The sequence below is a fragment of the Phocoena sinus genome, chromosome 1 (assembly GCF_008692025.1).
Source record: "Phocoena sinus isolate mPhoSin1 chromosome 1, mPhoSin1.pri, whole genome shotgun sequence".
In the NCBI taxonomy this organism is placed as follows: Eukaryota; Metazoa; Chordata; class Mammalia; order Artiodactyla; family Phocoenidae; genus Phocoena; species Phocoena sinus.
Genome location: NC_045763.1, coordinates 65,491,006 through 65,509,899, shown reverse-complemented (window position 1 = coordinate 65,509,899; position 18,894 = coordinate 65,491,006). Strand labels below are relative to the sequence as shown.

The 18,894-nt window shown below is 38.8% G+C and overlaps 1 protein-coding gene across 1 annotated transcript in view; it reads left to right on the top strand.

Annotated features, from left to right (window-relative positions):
• Window positions 1-1,981: 1,981 nt before the first annotated feature.
• The window catches only part of ERICH3 (glutamate rich 3), a 96,824-nt gene continuing 79,911 nt past the window's right edge, over window positions 1,982-18,894 (top strand). Inside the window, 3 exon segments of the mRNA XM_032641021.1 lie at window positions 1,982-2,157; window positions 6,091-6,224; window positions 7,119-7,221. Of these exon segments, the coding sequence (XP_032496912.1) occupies window positions 1,982-2,157; window positions 6,091-6,224; window positions 7,119-7,221 (413 nt within the window).

Genomic DNA, 18,894 nt, shown 5'->3' with positions numbered 1-18,894 from the left:
TAACCAACAAGTACCATGTGGGCCCTTCCCTCATAGCGTTCCAGTTGTCTTCATATTTCCCTTATAAACTACAAACTCTTTGAGGGTGCAGACCACACCCCTCTACATCTTCCATGTATCCCCAGGACTTAGCTCAGTAATTGCTGACATATGTCACCTATTTTAGTGATCATTTATGATAAGTCCCAAGAGTATGTTTGCTCATCGATTCAATTAATATTTACTGAGTGCCTACTAAATGCTAGTCAGTAAGCTACCATATTCAGCACGTATTCTGTTCCAGAAATTCATTTGAGTTCTGGAAAAGGCCTGAATAGTGAGTTTTTAAAAAAGATTTAAAAGTCACTAACCTTCATTGAGTTTTGCCATCCTCGGGCAGCAGGGTGATTAGTAGGTATCAGTCAGGAATATGTTCAACGGCAAGTAACAGAAAACCAAATGAATAATGGCTTAAACCATAACAACACTTATTATTTATTTCACAAGTAGTCTGGAGGGAGGCAATTGTATTTTATCGTAATATCAGCATCCTTATCTCTATAATTTTTTGGGTCTTTTCCTCATGGTACCAAGATGACTACCCTAGATCCATGCACAGTAGCTTTATAAAGCCATCCCAAACAGAAAGGAAAAAGATGGATGCAAAAAATGACATTTTTTTTCAAAATCTGGGAGGAGAACATTTCCAGAACTTTCCAGAACTTTTTATACCTTGTTTTCCAGAACTGCGTCAATGAACATGCCTAGTTACGAGAGAGAGTGGGAAAGAATAGATTTGACTTTCCTAACTTCTGTGGGCGATAGGCAAGGGAGAAGGGTTTGGGAATGGCTTCTGGTAGCCAGTGAGCAGTGTCCAGCACAGAGCTTTAGTGATGAGCTGTCTGGCTCTGGATGTGGATAGTCTGAGTTCAGATTGGCTACATAGCTGCTGTGTGACCCTACATAAATTCTGTATCATCTCTCTGATTCTTGCTTTTTTCATCCTGGTGGAACATATGTCTGCTTTGTAGGTTGTTGTGAGGATTGAATGAAATACTTTAAAGCATTTAGTACAAGGCCTGGCACATAGTAAGTGTTAATGTGCTAACTTAGTGACTGGTAGCTTAGATGCAACATACATGAGTATGCCCAGCTTTCTGTAGGAGAACTGCCATACCCAAGTCCTGAGCTAGATGTAGAGTTGGATTAATTGGACAAGGCATCCTAGAGAGATTAAATTTCGGGGGGTGAGTTTTGAAAGAGGGGAGAAACATCTGGACACATTTAAGGAAAGTACAAAGTACTCTCTAGTATTATAAAAACATAGTATTATAATTACAATCATCACTGCCAGGGCAATAGTAGCCAGTTGTGACTTTGAATAAGTGAGAGGAGACAATAACGTTGCTTGTTTATTTAGCTGACAAGCTCTTGGGAGCAGGCAAGGCATGTGTTTTGCTATAAAACCAAGCAAAAGCTGGCCTGGCCTGAGAAGTCGATACCTCACATTTGGTTTTGTCTTTAACTTCCACTTACTTTCTCTTGCTCATTTTTTGGAACCTCAGATACAATACCAAGTGTGCACACAAGGATTTTCTTTTATAACTGAAAGATCTTTGCCTTCAATTCTAAGTCAGAAATTAATTTCAGATTTATTTCTGTTCATCTCCTAACCCTTTTCAAAAGTGAGTTTGAGTATTTCTTCTCCTTGAAATTGGAATCTCTGTCTTGAACTGCCAGAAAATGACTCTTTCACCACAATTCACAGGCATTTACATAAGGTTATAACTGTTAAATTCTTTCTTACAAAGCCTCCTTTCCCCTCAGTCAAACTTGAGACGGAGAGCTTTGACCTTGGCTGGAATCTTCCAGAATTGGATGTACGCTTAGGGAGTGGGTGAGGCTGATCTCAGGCTACAGTCTGTGGAGAGGGGTTTGAGGTTCCAGTCCTTAGTGAGGTTGTTGACTCGGGGAGGGAAAAAGTCTGAAGTTTTAGGGCCGAATGCAAGAGCATGGAGCAGGAAGCAGATCCCAAAGTCCTATGACAGGAACCAGGGGGCTCAAGAAGGAAGCTGGGAGATGGGACCCAAGGAAATTAGGAAAGTGTAGTGGAGAGTGTGGGCAGAAGGCTAGAGCATTGCAAAGGAGATACGAGCAAGGGATTGAAGTATCTGCAGGGTTGGAACTGTCTGAAAATTGTCCTTATTTTTTTTTTTTTTGTTCTTCTAAGTGAAAAGGAATGATATTCCAAAAGGAAACTCAATGTTTCATTTAAAAAATATGAGATAAGCATGCTACAGTAGAGAGAGGAATACTTTTGGAGTCAGAAATACATAGGTTCGAATCTCAGTTATGCCTTATGTGAACTCAAGAAGTGAATTTCTTTGTGTCTCACTTTCCTCATTCAAAAATGGGGCAAATAAATACCTCCTTTGCAGGACTGTTGGCACATATTTGAGACTCCGTGAATGGCAGCTGATGTGTATTTACTTTGCACAAAGCATATGCTGCTTGTCTTTTTTTGTCTGTTTTTCTTTCTCTAGTTTTATTTTTCTAGCCTGTTGAGATATAATTGACAAATAACGCCATGTAAGTTTAAGATGTACAATAGTGATGATTTTAGATATGTATATATTATGAAGTGATTACTATAATAAGATTAGTTAACACATCCTTAAGATTTAATTCTCAAAGTACATCAACCAAAAATACATAAATATACAGCTCAAAATAAGCAGAGATAACCTAAACTAATTGGAAGGGAAAACTAGGAATGTATTTCCAGACCATAAATCACTTTCTTGTTCAATTAAACTAATTTATTTTAAATAGCATCCTGTTCTTAAATTCATGAATTTTTACAGTAAAAATGAGCACTGATCCACCTATTCATAACCCCGTAAATGAGGCTTCCCCTTTAAAGAAACCATGATCTGGACAACTGAGAATTTTTATAAAAATGGAAACTCTAACCCAGAGCATTTTTACTTCTCCAGAAAACTTACTTTTCTTATCTAATTCAAGAATTCAGGACAAACTCAGGAAACTGCATTATTACTTTGACATTGACAAATGCTAGAAGGACTAGTGAGATATTATGAGTACTTTTTAAATGATTGATCATTTAAAATTTAGTCAACCTCTTTAACCTTTGACCAGATGTCCTTACTGTTTTAAACCTTACTACTGCACATAAGAATTATATTTTAGAGGAATGAAAAGATTTTTAAAGGGGTTGATTATATTACCCTTTCCCACCCAACATGTGTGGTAGCTTTATTGGTGTTGCCCTCATTCGTGGCTGTTTGTTTTTGTTTTATTTTAAATGGGCTCTTTGCACCTATCTAAGATTATATTCCAAGGTCAAGTATCAATAGTGATCAGATTTCTAAGCCAAGACAACCCACGAAAGCCTATTTGACATATAATACGTAACTGATTTAATTGAAGATTTAATAATACTACAGAACTCAACTCTCTTTGGTTGTGCTAATTCTATGGTAAATAATTAACAAGTTTCAACTTGAGTATTGGGAATTTGTGCTCTGTCTCTCTGGGACATTTTGTATATGATCTTCCCCCTTCTTAGCATGAGTCTGGATGGCACCTCTGCCCCTGTCATCACCCGTTTACATTTTACTCCCTCCCTCAACACTTGACTTGTCATTCAAGACCCAGTTCAGATTTCAGTTCTTCTGGGATACCCATCCTGTGTGGGCATAGTTCATTTGTTTGTGAAATGGGATTAAAAATCTGATGCATAGAGTGTTTTGAAGATTAAATGAGTTCATGCATGCTGGGCGTGATAAACCATTATGATTGTAGCACATCAGACTATCCTGCCGTTACAGGCATACCTCATTTTATTGGGCTTCAGTTTATCGAGCTTCAAGGATAGTGTGTTTTTTTTACAGATTGAAGGTTTGTGGCAACCCTCCATGGAGCAGTTTATTGGCACCATTTTTTCCAACAGCATTTGTTCACTTCATGTCTCTGTATCACACTTTGGTAACTCTTGCAATATTTCAAACTTTTTTATTATTGTATTTGTTACCATGATCTGTGATCAGTGAACTCTGATGTTACCACTGTAACTGTTTTGGGGCTCCATGAACCAGCCCTGTAAGATGGCAAGCCTAATTGATAAATGTTGTATGTATTCTGACTGCTCTACTGACCGATGGTCCCCTATCTCTCTCCCTCTCCTTGGACCTCCCTATTCCCTGAGACACAACAATATTGAAATTAGGCCAATTAATAACCCTACAATGACCTCTGAGTGTTCAAGTGAAAGAAGAGTCATACATCTCTCACTTTAAATCAAAAGCTAGAAATGATTAAGCTTAGTGAGAAGGGTAAGTCAAAAGCCCAAGGTGGGCTGAAAGCTAAGCCTCTTGTGCCAAACAGTCAGCCAAGTTGTGAATGCAAAGGACAAGTTCTTGAAGGAAATGAAAATTGCTACTCCAGTGGACACATGTATGATAAGAAAGTGAAACAGGCTTATCACTGATATGGAGAAAGTTTCAGTGATCTGGATAGAAGATCAAGCCAGCCACGACATTCCCTTAAGCCAAAGCCTAATCCAGAGCAAGGCCCTAAGTCTCTTCAATTTTATGAAAGCTGAGAGAGGTGAGGAAGCTGCAGAGTTTGGTTCACGAGGTTTAAGATGTCATCTTTATAACATACAAGTGCAAGGTGAAGCAGCAAGTGCTGTTGTAGAAGCTGCAGCAAGTTAACCAGAAGATCTAGCTAAGATAATTCATGAAGGTGTTGCCCTTTTTTTTTTTTCTTGCTTTACCATTGCTTTAATGCACTTTAAAATTTATCTACATTAATTGGGAACAAAGAGATAAAAATAGACATTTCTTTGTTTTTCATAAATAACTACTCTCCATATTTGATAAAAATCTCAAAGCATTATTTTAACTTCCCACAAATATAATACATACAATTTTTTTCTCTGAAATAATGTCAGCAAATTAAGTATCTTGGCACTAATATAACCACACACAACTGCTTTTCTACTGACTTCCAGGAACAGAACAAAACCAGAAAACTTTAGCTACACTAAACAACAGATTTTCAATGTAGACAAAACAGCCTTACATTGGGAGAAGATGCCATCTAGGACTTTCATAGCTAGAGAGGAGAAGTCAATGCCTGGCTTCAAAGCCTCAAAGGACAGGCTGACTCTCCTGTTAGGAGCTAATGCATCTGGTGACTTTAAGCTGAAGCCAATGCTCATTTACCATTCAGAGAATCCTAGGGCCCTTAAGAATTATGTGAAATCTACTCTGCCTCTGTTCTGTTAATGGAACAACAAAGCCTGGATGACAGCACATCTGTTTACAACATGGTTTACTAAATATGTTAAGCCCACTGTTGAGACCTCCTGCTCAGAAAAAAAGATTCCTTTCAAAATACAACTGCTCATTGAGAATGCACCTGGTTACCCAAGAGCTCTGATGGAGATGTATGATGGGATTAATGTTGTTTTCATGCCTGCTAGCACAATATCCTTTCTGCAGCCCATGGATCAAGGAGTAATTTCAATTTTTAAGTCAATTATTTAAGAAATATGTTTAAGAAATAAGATTCTTATTATTTGATAGGATTCACTATTCTAGATGTCATTAATAACATTTGTGATTCATGGGAAGAGTCAAAATATTAACATTAACAGAAGTTTGGAAGAAGTTGATTCCAACCCTCATGGATGACTTTGAGGGGTTCAAGACTTCAGTGGAGGTGTGGTGAAAATAGTGAGAGAACTAGAATTAGAAGTGGGGCCTGAAGATGTGACTGAATTGCTGAACTCTCATGGTAAAATTTTAATGGTTGAGTTGTATCTTATGGATGAGCAAAGAAAGTGGTTTCTTGAGACTGAATCTACTCCTGGTGAAGGTGTTGTGGAGACTGTTGACAGTAAAGGATTTAGAATATTACATAAACTTAATTGATAAAGCAGTGACAAGGTTTGAGGGGATTGACTCCAATTCTGAAAGGAGGTCTCTGAGTAAAATGCTATCAAACAGCATTACATGCTGCAGAGAAATTGTTCATGAAAGAAAGAGTCAATTGATGTAAACTTCATTGTTGTCTTGTTTTAAGAAACTGCCACAGCCATCAACCTTCAGCACCCAGCACCCTGCAGTCAACATCAACATCAACATCAACGTCAACGTCAACATCAAGGCAAGACCCTCCGCTAGCAAAAAGATTACTCACTGAAGGCTCAGATTGTGGTTAGCACATTTTTTTAGCAATAAAGTATTTTTTAATTAAGGTATTACTTTTTTTAATATAATGCCATTGCACACTTAATAGACTACAATTATGTTGTAAACATAACTTCTTTATGCACCAGGAAAGCAAAAAATTCATGTAACTCACTTTATTATGATATTTGCTTTATTGCCATAGTCGCCTTTTTGTGATGATCTGGAACCAAACCCACAATATCTCTGAGGTATGCCTGTATTTCCTCTTGGTTTTAAATAATTTGAGGGCAGGGACTTTGTAACCTTACAACAGCCCGGGGCCTGTTACCTGATAAGCACTCTGTATTTGTTGCATAAAATAATTGTATGAAACACCTTCGTGTCTGGCAGCTGGCATGCTGACCACCCTCCTCTCAGTTTTATCCTCTGGCCTTTGAAACACAGTGGAATCCTCCATGCTTCATATGGGGATTCTGGAAGTGTGTGTGTGTGTGTGTGTGTGTGTGTGTGTGTGTGTGTGTGCGCAGGAGTATAGGGTAAAGACTGGGACCATGGTGCTTTCTCACCCCTGGGCCTTTGCATATATTCCCTTTTCCTAGAACAGTCAAGTTCCCTCACCCCCTCTTCACGTGGCCTGGCATTTATTATGTTTCCTTCTACTGGCTCAGACTTCATTTCATTTCTGGTTTTTTGAATTGTCCCCCTACTCTCAAGTCTTGATGTACCTCCTCTGTGATCGCAAAGCATGGTGTGTTTACCCCTTTCTGAGCACAGGCAAATGTATATATGATTCATTTAAGGATAAAACTTTGCTAAACACTACAGTAGCGAATGATGCCATGCACTGCACTAGGTGCTTTACTGGCTTTGTCTTATTTAATCTTTAATAGAAGCTCTATTATTTCCCCCCTTTTACAGATGAAGAAACTGAGGATAATGTGATTAAACAACTTGTTGAAACTTATAGAGTAAAAGTAGCAATAGAAGACTTAAACTATCTCTCTGTTTCCAGAGGGGGGGGGTGAGTGGACAACCCACTGGTAACATGGTCTCAAAAATGATTAGAAACAGCAGGACATTTTTAAAAGAACCAGCCCTTGTGAAACTAACTTAAACTTTGGTGGACATAAGCAACAGAAGTGTGATAGAAATTCTTCAGTACACTTTTAGTTTTTCCCCTCATGTGATATATCAAAAGTATATTTAGAAAACACAGCACTTTTTTGCCAAGTGCACAGCTGCTTGTGGACCTGCCCATAGGTGTTTGTTGATTATTCCCTGACAGGTCAGCCCCATACCTAGAGCTGTCTACCATGATTATCACTGACCCAGCAGAAGGGCTGAATATTAAATATGAGCATAAAACTAGCTTTGGAAAATATGGGCATCCAGAAGCACATAGAATCAAAGTTCAATATTCTTTTAGTGAATTTGAATTTTGTTTACAAGTAATTCGAATGAGAGTTGCCATAGAAATTGTCAGATTAGATTATGAGAAGGGAAAAAAGAGGCTTCCCAAATGTAATCAGCTGTGACATCAAGGAGTGGCAGTATTGGTACTACTTGGTGATATTTTGCCTAAGCACTCTTTACACTATTTACAATAGCCAGGACATGGAAGCCACCTAAGTGTCCATCGACAGATGAATGGATAAAGAAGATGTGACACATATACACAACGGAATATTACTCAGCCATAAAAAGGAATGAAATTGAGTTATTTGTAGTGAGGTGGATGGACCTAGAGTCTGTCATACAGGGTGAAGTAAGTCAGAAAGAGAAAAACAAATACTGTATGCTAACACATATATATGGAATCTAAAAAAAAAAAAAATTGGTTCTGAAGAACCTAGGGGCAGGACAGGAATAAAGATGCAAACATAGAGAATGGACTTGAGTACACGGGGAGGGGGGAAGGGAAAGTTGGGACGAAGTGAGAGAGTGGCATGGACATATATACACTACCAAAGGTAAAATAGATAGCTAGTGGGAAGTAGCCGCCTAGCACAGGGAGATCATCTTGGTGCTTTGTGACCACCTAGAGGGGTGGGATAGGGAGGGTGGGAGGGAGACACAAGAGGGAGGGGATATGGGGATATATGTATACGTATAGCTGATTCACTTTGTTATACAGCAGAAACTAACACACCATTGTAAAGCAATTATACTCCAATAAAAATGTTTAAAAAAAAATCTGGTCATACCATTTCCCTGCTTAAAACCCTTCACTGCTGTCACAAAACCATCCAGTCCCAGGAGCATGGGGCACACCGTCTTACAGGCCCTTCTGTTGATTTTTAAACAATTTTCCTTTACTGAGCCAAAATATCCTCCCAGAATTTTCAGTCATCATCTGTGATGGTCCTACCTTCTTAGCATCCTTTACAGGCTGATTGTTCACTTATCTGATGCCCTACATGCCTTTCGTTCCCCGGGCTGAGCTCCACTGGACAGTTGTGCCTCATAGAACATAGTTCAGTTTAGTGATTAAAGCAGAGCGGTCCCTCATTTGAATCCTGAATCTGCCTTTAACTAGTTGTGAGCTAGTTATCTAACTACTCTACATCTCAGTTTACTCTTCTGTGAAGAGGGAGGATAACAGTACTTTGCAGGGTGGTTTTGAGAGTTAAAATACATAGTGCATGTTATAGAGAGAGTTTACGGTACACTACAAAAAAGGGAAATGATCAATAAATACTAGTGATAAAAATGGTTTGTTTCTGGAACTTTCCTGCTGGTCACCTTTCCTCCAAACAGCCTCATTCTCTCCCTTAATTTGGATATTATGTTTCTATTAATGAATATTTTTTAAGTGGCCACAATTTTTGTTGTTGTTGCTATTCAAAGATATAAAATTCTTAAGTCTCCAGAGAAGAGCTTGGAGGCTCAAATCAGTTCTTATAAGGAACTAGTCAACCTTGGTGTGTCTCAGGCCTGCTGATTCCCCATGCACTGTTTTCCTATTGCCTCATCTCTGAACATTGGAAAACTATCTTGCCAGCAGTCAGCATAGTTTGGAGGCTAGTTTTGTTTTTACTGGTCACTCCAAACCATCATATTAAAGGCATAAATAAAATAATATGATGGTTCACATCTGGCTGCATCGTTAGAATAAACTGAGAGATTGTAAATCAATATTTAACATAATTGCTGAGATATGGCAGGTTAGGATGCAAATAAAAAAGAATGAAGAATGTAATATAAAATCATTTATACAATATCAGTTCAGTCACCCTCTATAAAGTGGCAGGCAGCAGAGTTTCATGGTTTAACTTTAGTTGGCAAAGAGTTTTCTTATAAGGGCTTGGAAAATAATTGACCCTTATGTCAATTGCTCTTCTGTATCGGTCGTTCTTCAAGTTTCCTCAAAAGGTTTTTTTCCTGTCTCCCTGGGAACTTTTTCTTCTAATGCAATTTTGTAGCACACTGCAAAGGCACTTATTTGACAAAACCAAAACAACAAAACTAACATTGTCAGCAATGTGTGCTCATCCACACTGAGCATTCTGCATTAAAAAAAAAGTCCAAATATGTAAAGCATGCTTTTGGGTCTGTTTTGTTATAGATTATTTTCAGTTATTATCCTGAAGCAGAAGAAATGTGATTCTTATACAGGGATTTTTTTTAAAAAGGTTATAGGTCAAGGAATTGGACCAATATATTTTGTTTTTATTAACTGATTAATCATTCATTCAACCAGTTTTGGCTGAGTGTTTACCGTGGGCATGGCTCCATTCTACAACTTGTAGAGAAGCATACAGGAAAGAATCTTATATGAATCTAAAGGGAGTGATTAAACATGGGTGAAAGAAATTCTGGTGGAAGGTAGCAAGACAAGGACCCTAGGAAAGGGATAGGGACAATTTTATGGGAACTCCTGTGACATTCTGCATTTTCTTTTTGAGGACTTTGATCTGAGTTTACTGATGAATCATGCCTACTTCTAGAACCTCAGTTTCCTGAATATAAAATGAGGGAGTTGACTAGACCTTTTCACATATGAATTTCTATAATCCAATGATGTAATAGCTCCAGGTAAATCTATTTCCAGGCCAGGAAACATAGATCATCCACTTCAGGAAGCAGTCACAGCATTTTACTTCATGGTGATAATAATTGTAAAGAGAAGAAGATTGAATTCTCCAGGGTCAGGCATCTTTTAAGGGGTAGAGTTAGAATTTGACCTCAAGCCTTCTGGCTCTAAATCTCATCCTTTTCTTTTACTTTGGGCAGGAAGTATTAGAGATTTATTTGCCTTAAATAGTTACAGGAAAATCATTGCGCCTCTTAAGAGTTGAGGTGTCTGGTCACATATTTCTTAAATTTTCTCACTCTTAAATAACAGACATGCAGTTTTTAATGATAAAAAGCTTTTCTGGTTATTAGTGTTGCTTTCAGATATTTTATTTGAGGAAATTGTTTCAATTTAGATTTTCTTAACTTCTTTGCTAAGACTCTTACTGAGATTCAAAATCTTCAACTTGGGTGGCTTGAGTTTCTTCGTAGAGCGGGAATTCAGTGGATTCTTGCAAATCTTTTCTGATGGACAGTAAGAGAGGTGTTTGGGTTGGTGGATGGAGCTCCATTCCTCATGAACTGTAACATGAAAGCAATCAAGCCACAGTACCCTGTGATTTGTTTAACTTGCTTTCCCAGTATAAGCACTTAATATGTGAGTTGCAGAAACATTTTATCTGCCTGGAAGCCTGCCTTAGCAATGGAAATTTGATATAGACCCTCCTTGGACACTATCAAACTCTACAAATTGCAGATTTCGTAACCTCTGAAATGCAAAGCACCTCTTCATTAGGCTTCTCATCCTTAGTAATAAAACTGTGCTCATTCACCTAAGTCTCACTTGATTCTGTTAAGCATAAAATAGTGTAATCAGTTTTTCCAGATTGGTAGGTGAGTTGAACCTTTCCATTTGTGGCCATGTAAAGAGATATCTTGCATAACATTTCTTAAAATGCTGCTGAAAAATGTCAGTGTATTTGTGGGAGTCCTTATGTTTTTTTTTTTATTAGGGATAGGAAACAGTTGAATAAGAATATGAGCCCCTTTGGTCAAATACTACATACAAAAGATGAATTTCTGGATTAAAAGGATGTAAAGCATACATGTTGGCTCATATAATGAATCATTTTATTTATCCCATGTGATATATCTTGCCACTTATTTTTAAATTTAGTCATTGGTGTGCTGGTGAACTGGCTTTTCAGAAAGAAAAAAGAGCTCTGATTTGTAGTGTTTTCCAATTTCTGTGGTGTAAATACTCCCAAGCTGGCCAATTTCAAGCTGACAATGGCTTGCAAAATTCCTGAACATTTTTTTTTTTTTTAATTTATTTTTTATTAAATTGATTATTTATTTTTGGCTGCGTTGGGTCTTCTTTACTGCGCGGGCTTTCTCTAGTTGCGGTGAGCAGGGCCTTCTGTTGTTGCGGAACATGGTTTCTAGGCGCGTGGGCTTCAGTACTTGTGGCTCCCGGGCTCTAGAGCACAGGCTCAGTAGTTGTGGCGCACGGGCTTAGTTGCTCCACAGCATGTGGGATCCTCCCGGACCAGGGCTCGAACCCGTGTCCCCTGCATTGGCAGGTGGATTCCCAACCGCTGCGCCATCAGGGAAGTCCCTCCTGAACATTTTAACAATTGTCTTATGAGAGCCAGTATAGGCAAGCTCCAAAAAACCACTGTGAGTGCTTTTTAAGTATACTTTTATATGCTTTCTAATTGTTTTATGCATAAAATCCTTTTCTCTAACCTCATTTTGAGGCTTTTAATTGTGGGGACCCTTCCATATTCTTCTATATCCCTTCTTTTTTCTCTTTCCCAGGTGTGTCTAAATATGTGTAGTAGTAAACAAGCGTGGAAATCTATTTCATTAATACTAAATGATTTTTTTTTCACGTTTCACATTACTAAAATCATTTGCAGGTTACAGTCAATGGTATGTCATAGTATAATTGGTAAAACTTTCTTCTTTCTTAGTGTTCTATATAATAATTATTTGAATTTAATGAAATGTGTTAAGTGCTGAATAGATGGTGTTTGACATGAATATAATTATGTCCTATGGGATAATCTGTCTTTTCACAAATTAGATTCACCTAAAGCAAGTTATTTCTCTATTATTATCCTTATGAGAAAAAAAATGTAAATTGTTTGAAATGCTCCTTGGTGTACCTCTTGTTCTTTTGTCTTAGTGCTTACATGTGGCATATCAAAATTAGATCAGCAAAGTAGGTCCCAGCTTGTTATGTACATCCTGGTGTGGCTCCAAGAACTGCCTTCTTCCACCTGGGAAGTGTATTTTTTGAAAGTGGGGATCATTGGCATGATAAATCACTGGACAATATACATCATAGCCCAAACGCCATCACATTCAGTGTCCAGTGTTTCTGCTTCCTGACATTTGGATATAGAAAGACCTTGTGGTAGGCAGGATAATGGCCTCTAAATGATGTCCATGTGTTAATCCTCAGGACATGTGAATATGTTACTTTACATGGCAAGGGAGGGATTAAGGTTGCAGATGGAATTAAGGTTGCTTAGCAGCTGATCTTAAAATAAGATTATTCTGGATTAATCTGGGTGGACCCAATGTAAGTAAGCACAAATGTCCCTAAATGGGAAAGAGGGAGGTAGAGGAACCAGAATCAGAGAGATGGCATCATGAGAAATTCTTGACTGGCTTTGGCAATGGAAGGGGGCCAGGAGCCAAGGAATGTAGGCAGGGAATGTGGGCAGCCTCTAGAATGTGGAAAAGGAAAGAAAAAGAATCCTCTCTCAGAGCCTCCAGAAGGAATGCAGCCTTGCCGACCCCTTAATTTTAACCTAGTGAGACCTGTAGGAGACTTCTGACATCCAGAACTATAATAAATTTGTGTTGTTTCCAAGCTACTAGCGTGTGATAGTTTTGTACAGAGCAATAATAAATGAATACAAATTTCATTAATTCAGATGGGCTAAGTCACAAGAATTTGAGCTAAATAAAACTGGTTGTGTTAAAAACATTCTTTATGTTCACTCTGAACAAGTGTACCAGGTAATTTGTAGTATAAAGTAGATTGCAGAAATATATATATTTAAGAGAGTAAGATGATTTAAAGATTTCAGTACATTGTTTTTATGCTAATGATATGGCTAATTATAAATGACAGGTATGTATTTGCTAATTTTCATCTGAAGAATTTTTATTTAAAGTTTTCTTATCTCTGTACTAGAAATTGGTGGAATTATATCTCTGTGAATATTTAATGATTCACAATTTTCCATTATTATACCTAGCATCCTGGTCCCCACCTTAGCAAGCCCTTATAAGTGTGTTTCACTGTGATTTGGTGTATGTTATCAGGAACAAGATTTAGGTTACATAATCTTTGGCAAGTGACTTAACCTAAGTCTTGTTTTCCTCATCTACAAAATGGAGACAGTTATGCCTTCTGTTATGATCTCATGTTTGTATACTCCTCAAATTCATATGTTGAATTCACAATCCCCAATATGATGCTATTTGGAAATGGGGCTTTGGGTAAATAGGTCATGAGGATGGAGCCCTTGTGATGGGATTAGTGCCCTTATAAGAGGAGACATCAGAGAGCTTGCCTCTCTCTTTCTCTCTGCCATGTGAACAAATGAGAAGATGTGGCCATCTGTACACCAGGAAGAGGGCCTTCAACAAGGATCTGACCATGCTGTCCCCCTGATCTCGGACTTCCAGCTTCCAGAACTGTGAGAAATGAACGTCTGTTGTTTAAGCCTTTCTGTTACAAAGCCTGAATAGACTAAGATAGAAATTGGTACCAAGAAGTGGGGTGCTGCCATAACAAATACCTAGAAGTGTGGAAGCAGCTTTGGAACTGGTAATAGGTAGAAGCTGGAAAAGTTGTGAGATGCAAAACCTTTTTTCTCCAGCTTTATTGAGATATAATTGACATATAACATTGTGTAAGTTTAAGGTGTACAATGTAATGATTTGATACCCATATATATTGCAAAATGATTTTCACAGTAAGTTTAGTAAATGCTACCACAGCCTCAAATAATTACCATTTCTTTTTGTGGTGAGATCATTTAAGATCTACGTTCTTAGCAGCATTCAAGTGTGCAATACAGTGTTGTTAACTGAAGTCACCATGCTGTACATTAGATTCCCAGAACTTATTCATCTTATAATCAGAAGTTTGTACCCTTTGATCAACATCTCCCTATTTCTCCCACCCTTGAGCCCCTAGCAGCCACCATTCTGTTGTGTTTATATGTTTGGATCTTTTAGATTCCACATATAAGTGAGATCATACAGTGTTTGTCTTTCACAATCTGACTTATTTTACTTAGCAGAATGCCTTCAAGTTCTGTTCATGTCACAAATGGCAGGATTTCTTTATTTTTTTATGGCTGAATAATATTCAAGTGTATATGTGTGTGTGTGTATGTGTGTGTATCACATTTTCTTTATCCATTTATCTGTTGATGGATACTTATGTTTTTTCCATATCTTGATTATTGTGAGTAATGCTGCAATGAACATGGGGGTGCAAATACCTTTCTGAGATAGTAATTTTATTTCCTATATATATGTACTCAGAAGTGGGTTGCTGGATCATATGGGAGTTCCATTTTTAATTTTTTGAGAAACCTCCATACTGTTTTCCATAGTGGCTACACCAATTTAAATTCCCACCAATGGTGCCTAAGGATTTCCTTCACTCCACATCCTTGGCAAAACATGTTATCTCTTGTCTTTTTGATAATAATCATCCTAACAGGTGTGAGGTAATATTTCATTGTGGTTTTGATTTACATCTTCCTGATGGCTAATGATGATGAACACCTTTTCATGCACCTGTTGACCATTTGTATGCTTTCTTTGGAAAAATATCTATTCAGATCTACCCATTTTCTAATCTGATTATTTGGGTTTTTGCTATTGAGTTGTATGAATTCTTTATATATTTTGGATATTAACAACTTATCAGATATATGGTTTGAAAATATTTTCTCCTGAAGGGACTTGTAAGGTGATTCTGAAAAGGGAGCTGGAAAGGAAGCATCCATCTTCTCACACAGCACATCATGTACAGAACATTAGTAGAAATATGGATGGTAAAGGCCATTCTGATGGAGTCTCAGACAGAAATGAGGAACATGTTATTGGAAACTGGAGGAAAGGTGATCCTTGTTGTAAAGTGGCAAAGAACTTGGCTGAATTGTGTGAGTGTTCAAGTGTCTTGTGGAAGGCAGAACAATCGAGGCATAGACAGGGAGGTTAAGTCACATGCTCCCGGTTATGGAGCCAGTAATGGTGGAGCCAGGGTTGGACTGGAGCTGGAGTCTTGACCACTACATCCCTCTCCCTCCACAGAAGTAGACAGTGTGGGGCCCAGCATGCTAGGAGAGAAGGTTGGGGTTCAAGAAATTCTTCTATCAGTATGGTCCAGGAAACCTTACCCTCAGCATGTTTTCCTTGGACTCACTCATGTTGAGCAATAATCTTGTTTTGGAGCTTTTCCATCTTAGGAAGATGGAAGAGCTGTGACAGTTAGATATTACTCACATTCCAGAGGCCTGAAAGCAAACGAATGAGACTATGTATGTGGAAGAGCTTTGTAATCTGCAGAATGGGATAGAGATACTATACTCCTTCCCCAGCTGAAGGCACGGTGTCTGACATGGGGACACTCAGTAACTATTTGTGAAAGAATTAACCTATGACACAGGAAGAAATCAAGTACACACACACACACACACACACACACACACACACTGTATGTGCATGCATACCTCCCCACTGAATTGGAAGTACTGTCAATGTAGTGTCTGTGCCATCTCTGGATCCCTGGTGCTGTACAGAATGCCTTGAGAATAGTACACAATAAATGTTTTCTGATTAATATGATAGTGCCTTTCCTGTTAGTCTGGGTTTCTATGGAATACTCTTTCTCTCTTTGTGGGCAAATGGAGGGCTTGATAGGAATTGACCTTATTAGTTCAGAGCTCCAATTACGTGATCTACGTGGTGGGCGGCAGGGGTTCAGGGGTCAAGCGTTGAAAGGCTATAGCTGGGAAGGCGGCTCTCCCAGTGACTCAGCAGCTGCTCCTTAATACTCAGGCACTGCAGGGACAGGGAGGTGTGGATTGAAGTGGGGGAAATGGTAACCATCATAGAGATAGGGTTTCTTTGTTTCCTGGGGGACAGTGTTTTCCAGCGCGTTGAACCGGAAAGGAGGTCTTTCTCTACCCAGTGAACAGGGGTTGGTAAATAGTCTTGTCCATCATATAAAGAAGCCAGCGAGTCGGGCTGGTCTGGCCAGTTAGTTATGGGCCTTTGTGTGAACAGCATGGCTTTTGAGTGATGTGGTCACAGTGGCCGGGTGGTCGCTGTGACCAATGTGGTTGTTGATATTGTGGATTGGAACAGGAGAGGATCACAGGACTGAGGCAGCATGACCACGAAGTCCAGCTTTGGCAACAGATGCAGGCAGTAACTTACAAGGGGAGTAGAATACTCAAGGTGCAACACAACCCAAAGCCCAGGTGAGGCGACCTCATCTGGCCCAGGGTTGTGCTGAGTGCAAGGAAGAAATGTGCGTGGTGAGGAGAAACAGTAGCAGTGAGTGGAGAGGAAAGGCAGAAAGATGAGAAGAGCTCTACTAAATCAAAGTGTGGCTGGGTCAGTAAAGCCCTTGTAATTGAGTACATGCAAAGGGAGGCTGCAAACCCATACCAAGCACCCTTGAAGAGGAGCAGAGTGGGAAGGTTGTGACAGATCATGGTTGTGACTGAGCCACAGGGTTATTACTCTCTCCCTGTGAAGGAAGCTTGATGGTCAGAATGAGGTTGACATTTATATGTAGACTGTGGAAATGTTTGCATTAGCTGCTGTTTCAGTTTGTTCAGGCTGCTATACAGAATGCCATAAACTGGGTGGCTTAAACCACAGAAATTTATTTTGTGCAGGTCTGGAGGCTGGTAAGTTCAAGATCAAGGCACCAGCAGATTCAGTGTCTGGTGAGAACTTGCTTCCTGGTTCACAGATGGCCATTTTCTTCCTGTGTCCTCACATGGTGGAAGGGACATGGGAGCTTTCTGGAGTCTCTTTTATAGGGTGCTGATCCCATTCATGAGGGCTCTAGCCTCATGACCTAGTCACCTCCTGAAGGCCCCATCTCCTAATACCATCACATGGGGGGGACAGGGTTTCAACCTATGAATTTTGGGGGGAAACATATATTCAGTCCATAATAACCATTTTACTAAACCTGTATATAATTTAGTATAGTTTCTTGTTAGCAAACAATTCATTTGTCTAAAGTTTCAGTTAAAAAAATTAAGGCATTTTCTGAAAAAGAAATGGCTGAGCCTGGGGAGACCCAGCTGGTTATTATTCATAGTCATGGAAAAAGATGCTTTAAAAATGGCATTCCAACCAGGGATCTTCATTCTTTCCTAAACAGGAAGAGATGAGAAAATCATTGTGTGCAAAGATTTCAACTCTCCTGGATCTATTCCACTTGTCAGTAAGACTGGAGGGGCATCACACACACAGACTCATTCAATAGGAGCCTGAGAGAGCAGAATTAGAATGAGGTAGTGCCAAAGCTGGCTAAGCTTTGTTATTAAGACCTAAATATTAGAAGTGTTTCAAAGTCTGAATTAAAAGAATGGGATATTTTACAGTCAACAGGGAAGTGGAGGTCCACGTTATCTTAACATTTTGACCCTACTACATTTAATCAGGGTTTTAGCACTCATAGCTATTCCGAAACTATTGATTTTTTAAAATGTGAGCCTGAAAAACAGACAAAAGACTATATATGATATCAGTCTAATGATTTATCTTAAGAATCTGTGAACTGTGGAATCATGATTGTTAGGACTGAGAGACACCTGCTCACCTTTCTGAAACGAGTTGCTGAAAAGGTATTCTGAGATTCAGAAAGGGTAAGGGATACAACGTTGACCTTTTGGAGACAGGAAACCTTTGATGAACTATAGGACACCAAGACGGTTCATTTAAAAGATGGTTTCAAAGCATTATCCGGGGCTGGTTTTGTATGTGCATTACTGAAGCTCTCAGGTTGTCTTTTTACGTAAACCCAGTGAAATAATGGTTTCTGCAGCTGTTCGTGGGTCTGCAACTCTCATGTGGCACCTTGGCTTCTGGGCTTTGTAACTGCTTTTCAGTCTCTTTTGTGGACAAAATTAAACTTTCCTTACCATTTGACAGCATGGAACTTTCCTGAGATGGGCATTAAGGAGAAAAGAGACAGGAAAAGGTCACCAATACCATCTCCATGTAATTAAGGCAGTGCAAATAGCTAAATAAAATTGTTGCTAATGATATTTACTCGATTCTATGAGTCCCTGTTCTTGTTTCAGAATAAGTTAGGGATCAGCTGCTCATGAAATGTATAGATTATAAATCTTTGTGGCGGGTAATAGGGTGTGCATTTGTTTTAGGACAACTTTATGTTAGGACCATGTTTAGGCTTGCATGTTTTCTTTCTGTCCCTCTGTCTCTTTGTGTCTCTCTATAGACACACACTCACATTTATATGTGTATGTGTGTGTATATATATATTTATATATATATACACACACATATGGATGCACATGCATGCATACATGTATACATACATGTATATGTATATGTGTGCCTGCTTTCTTAAGATAATAATTAATGAGGGATA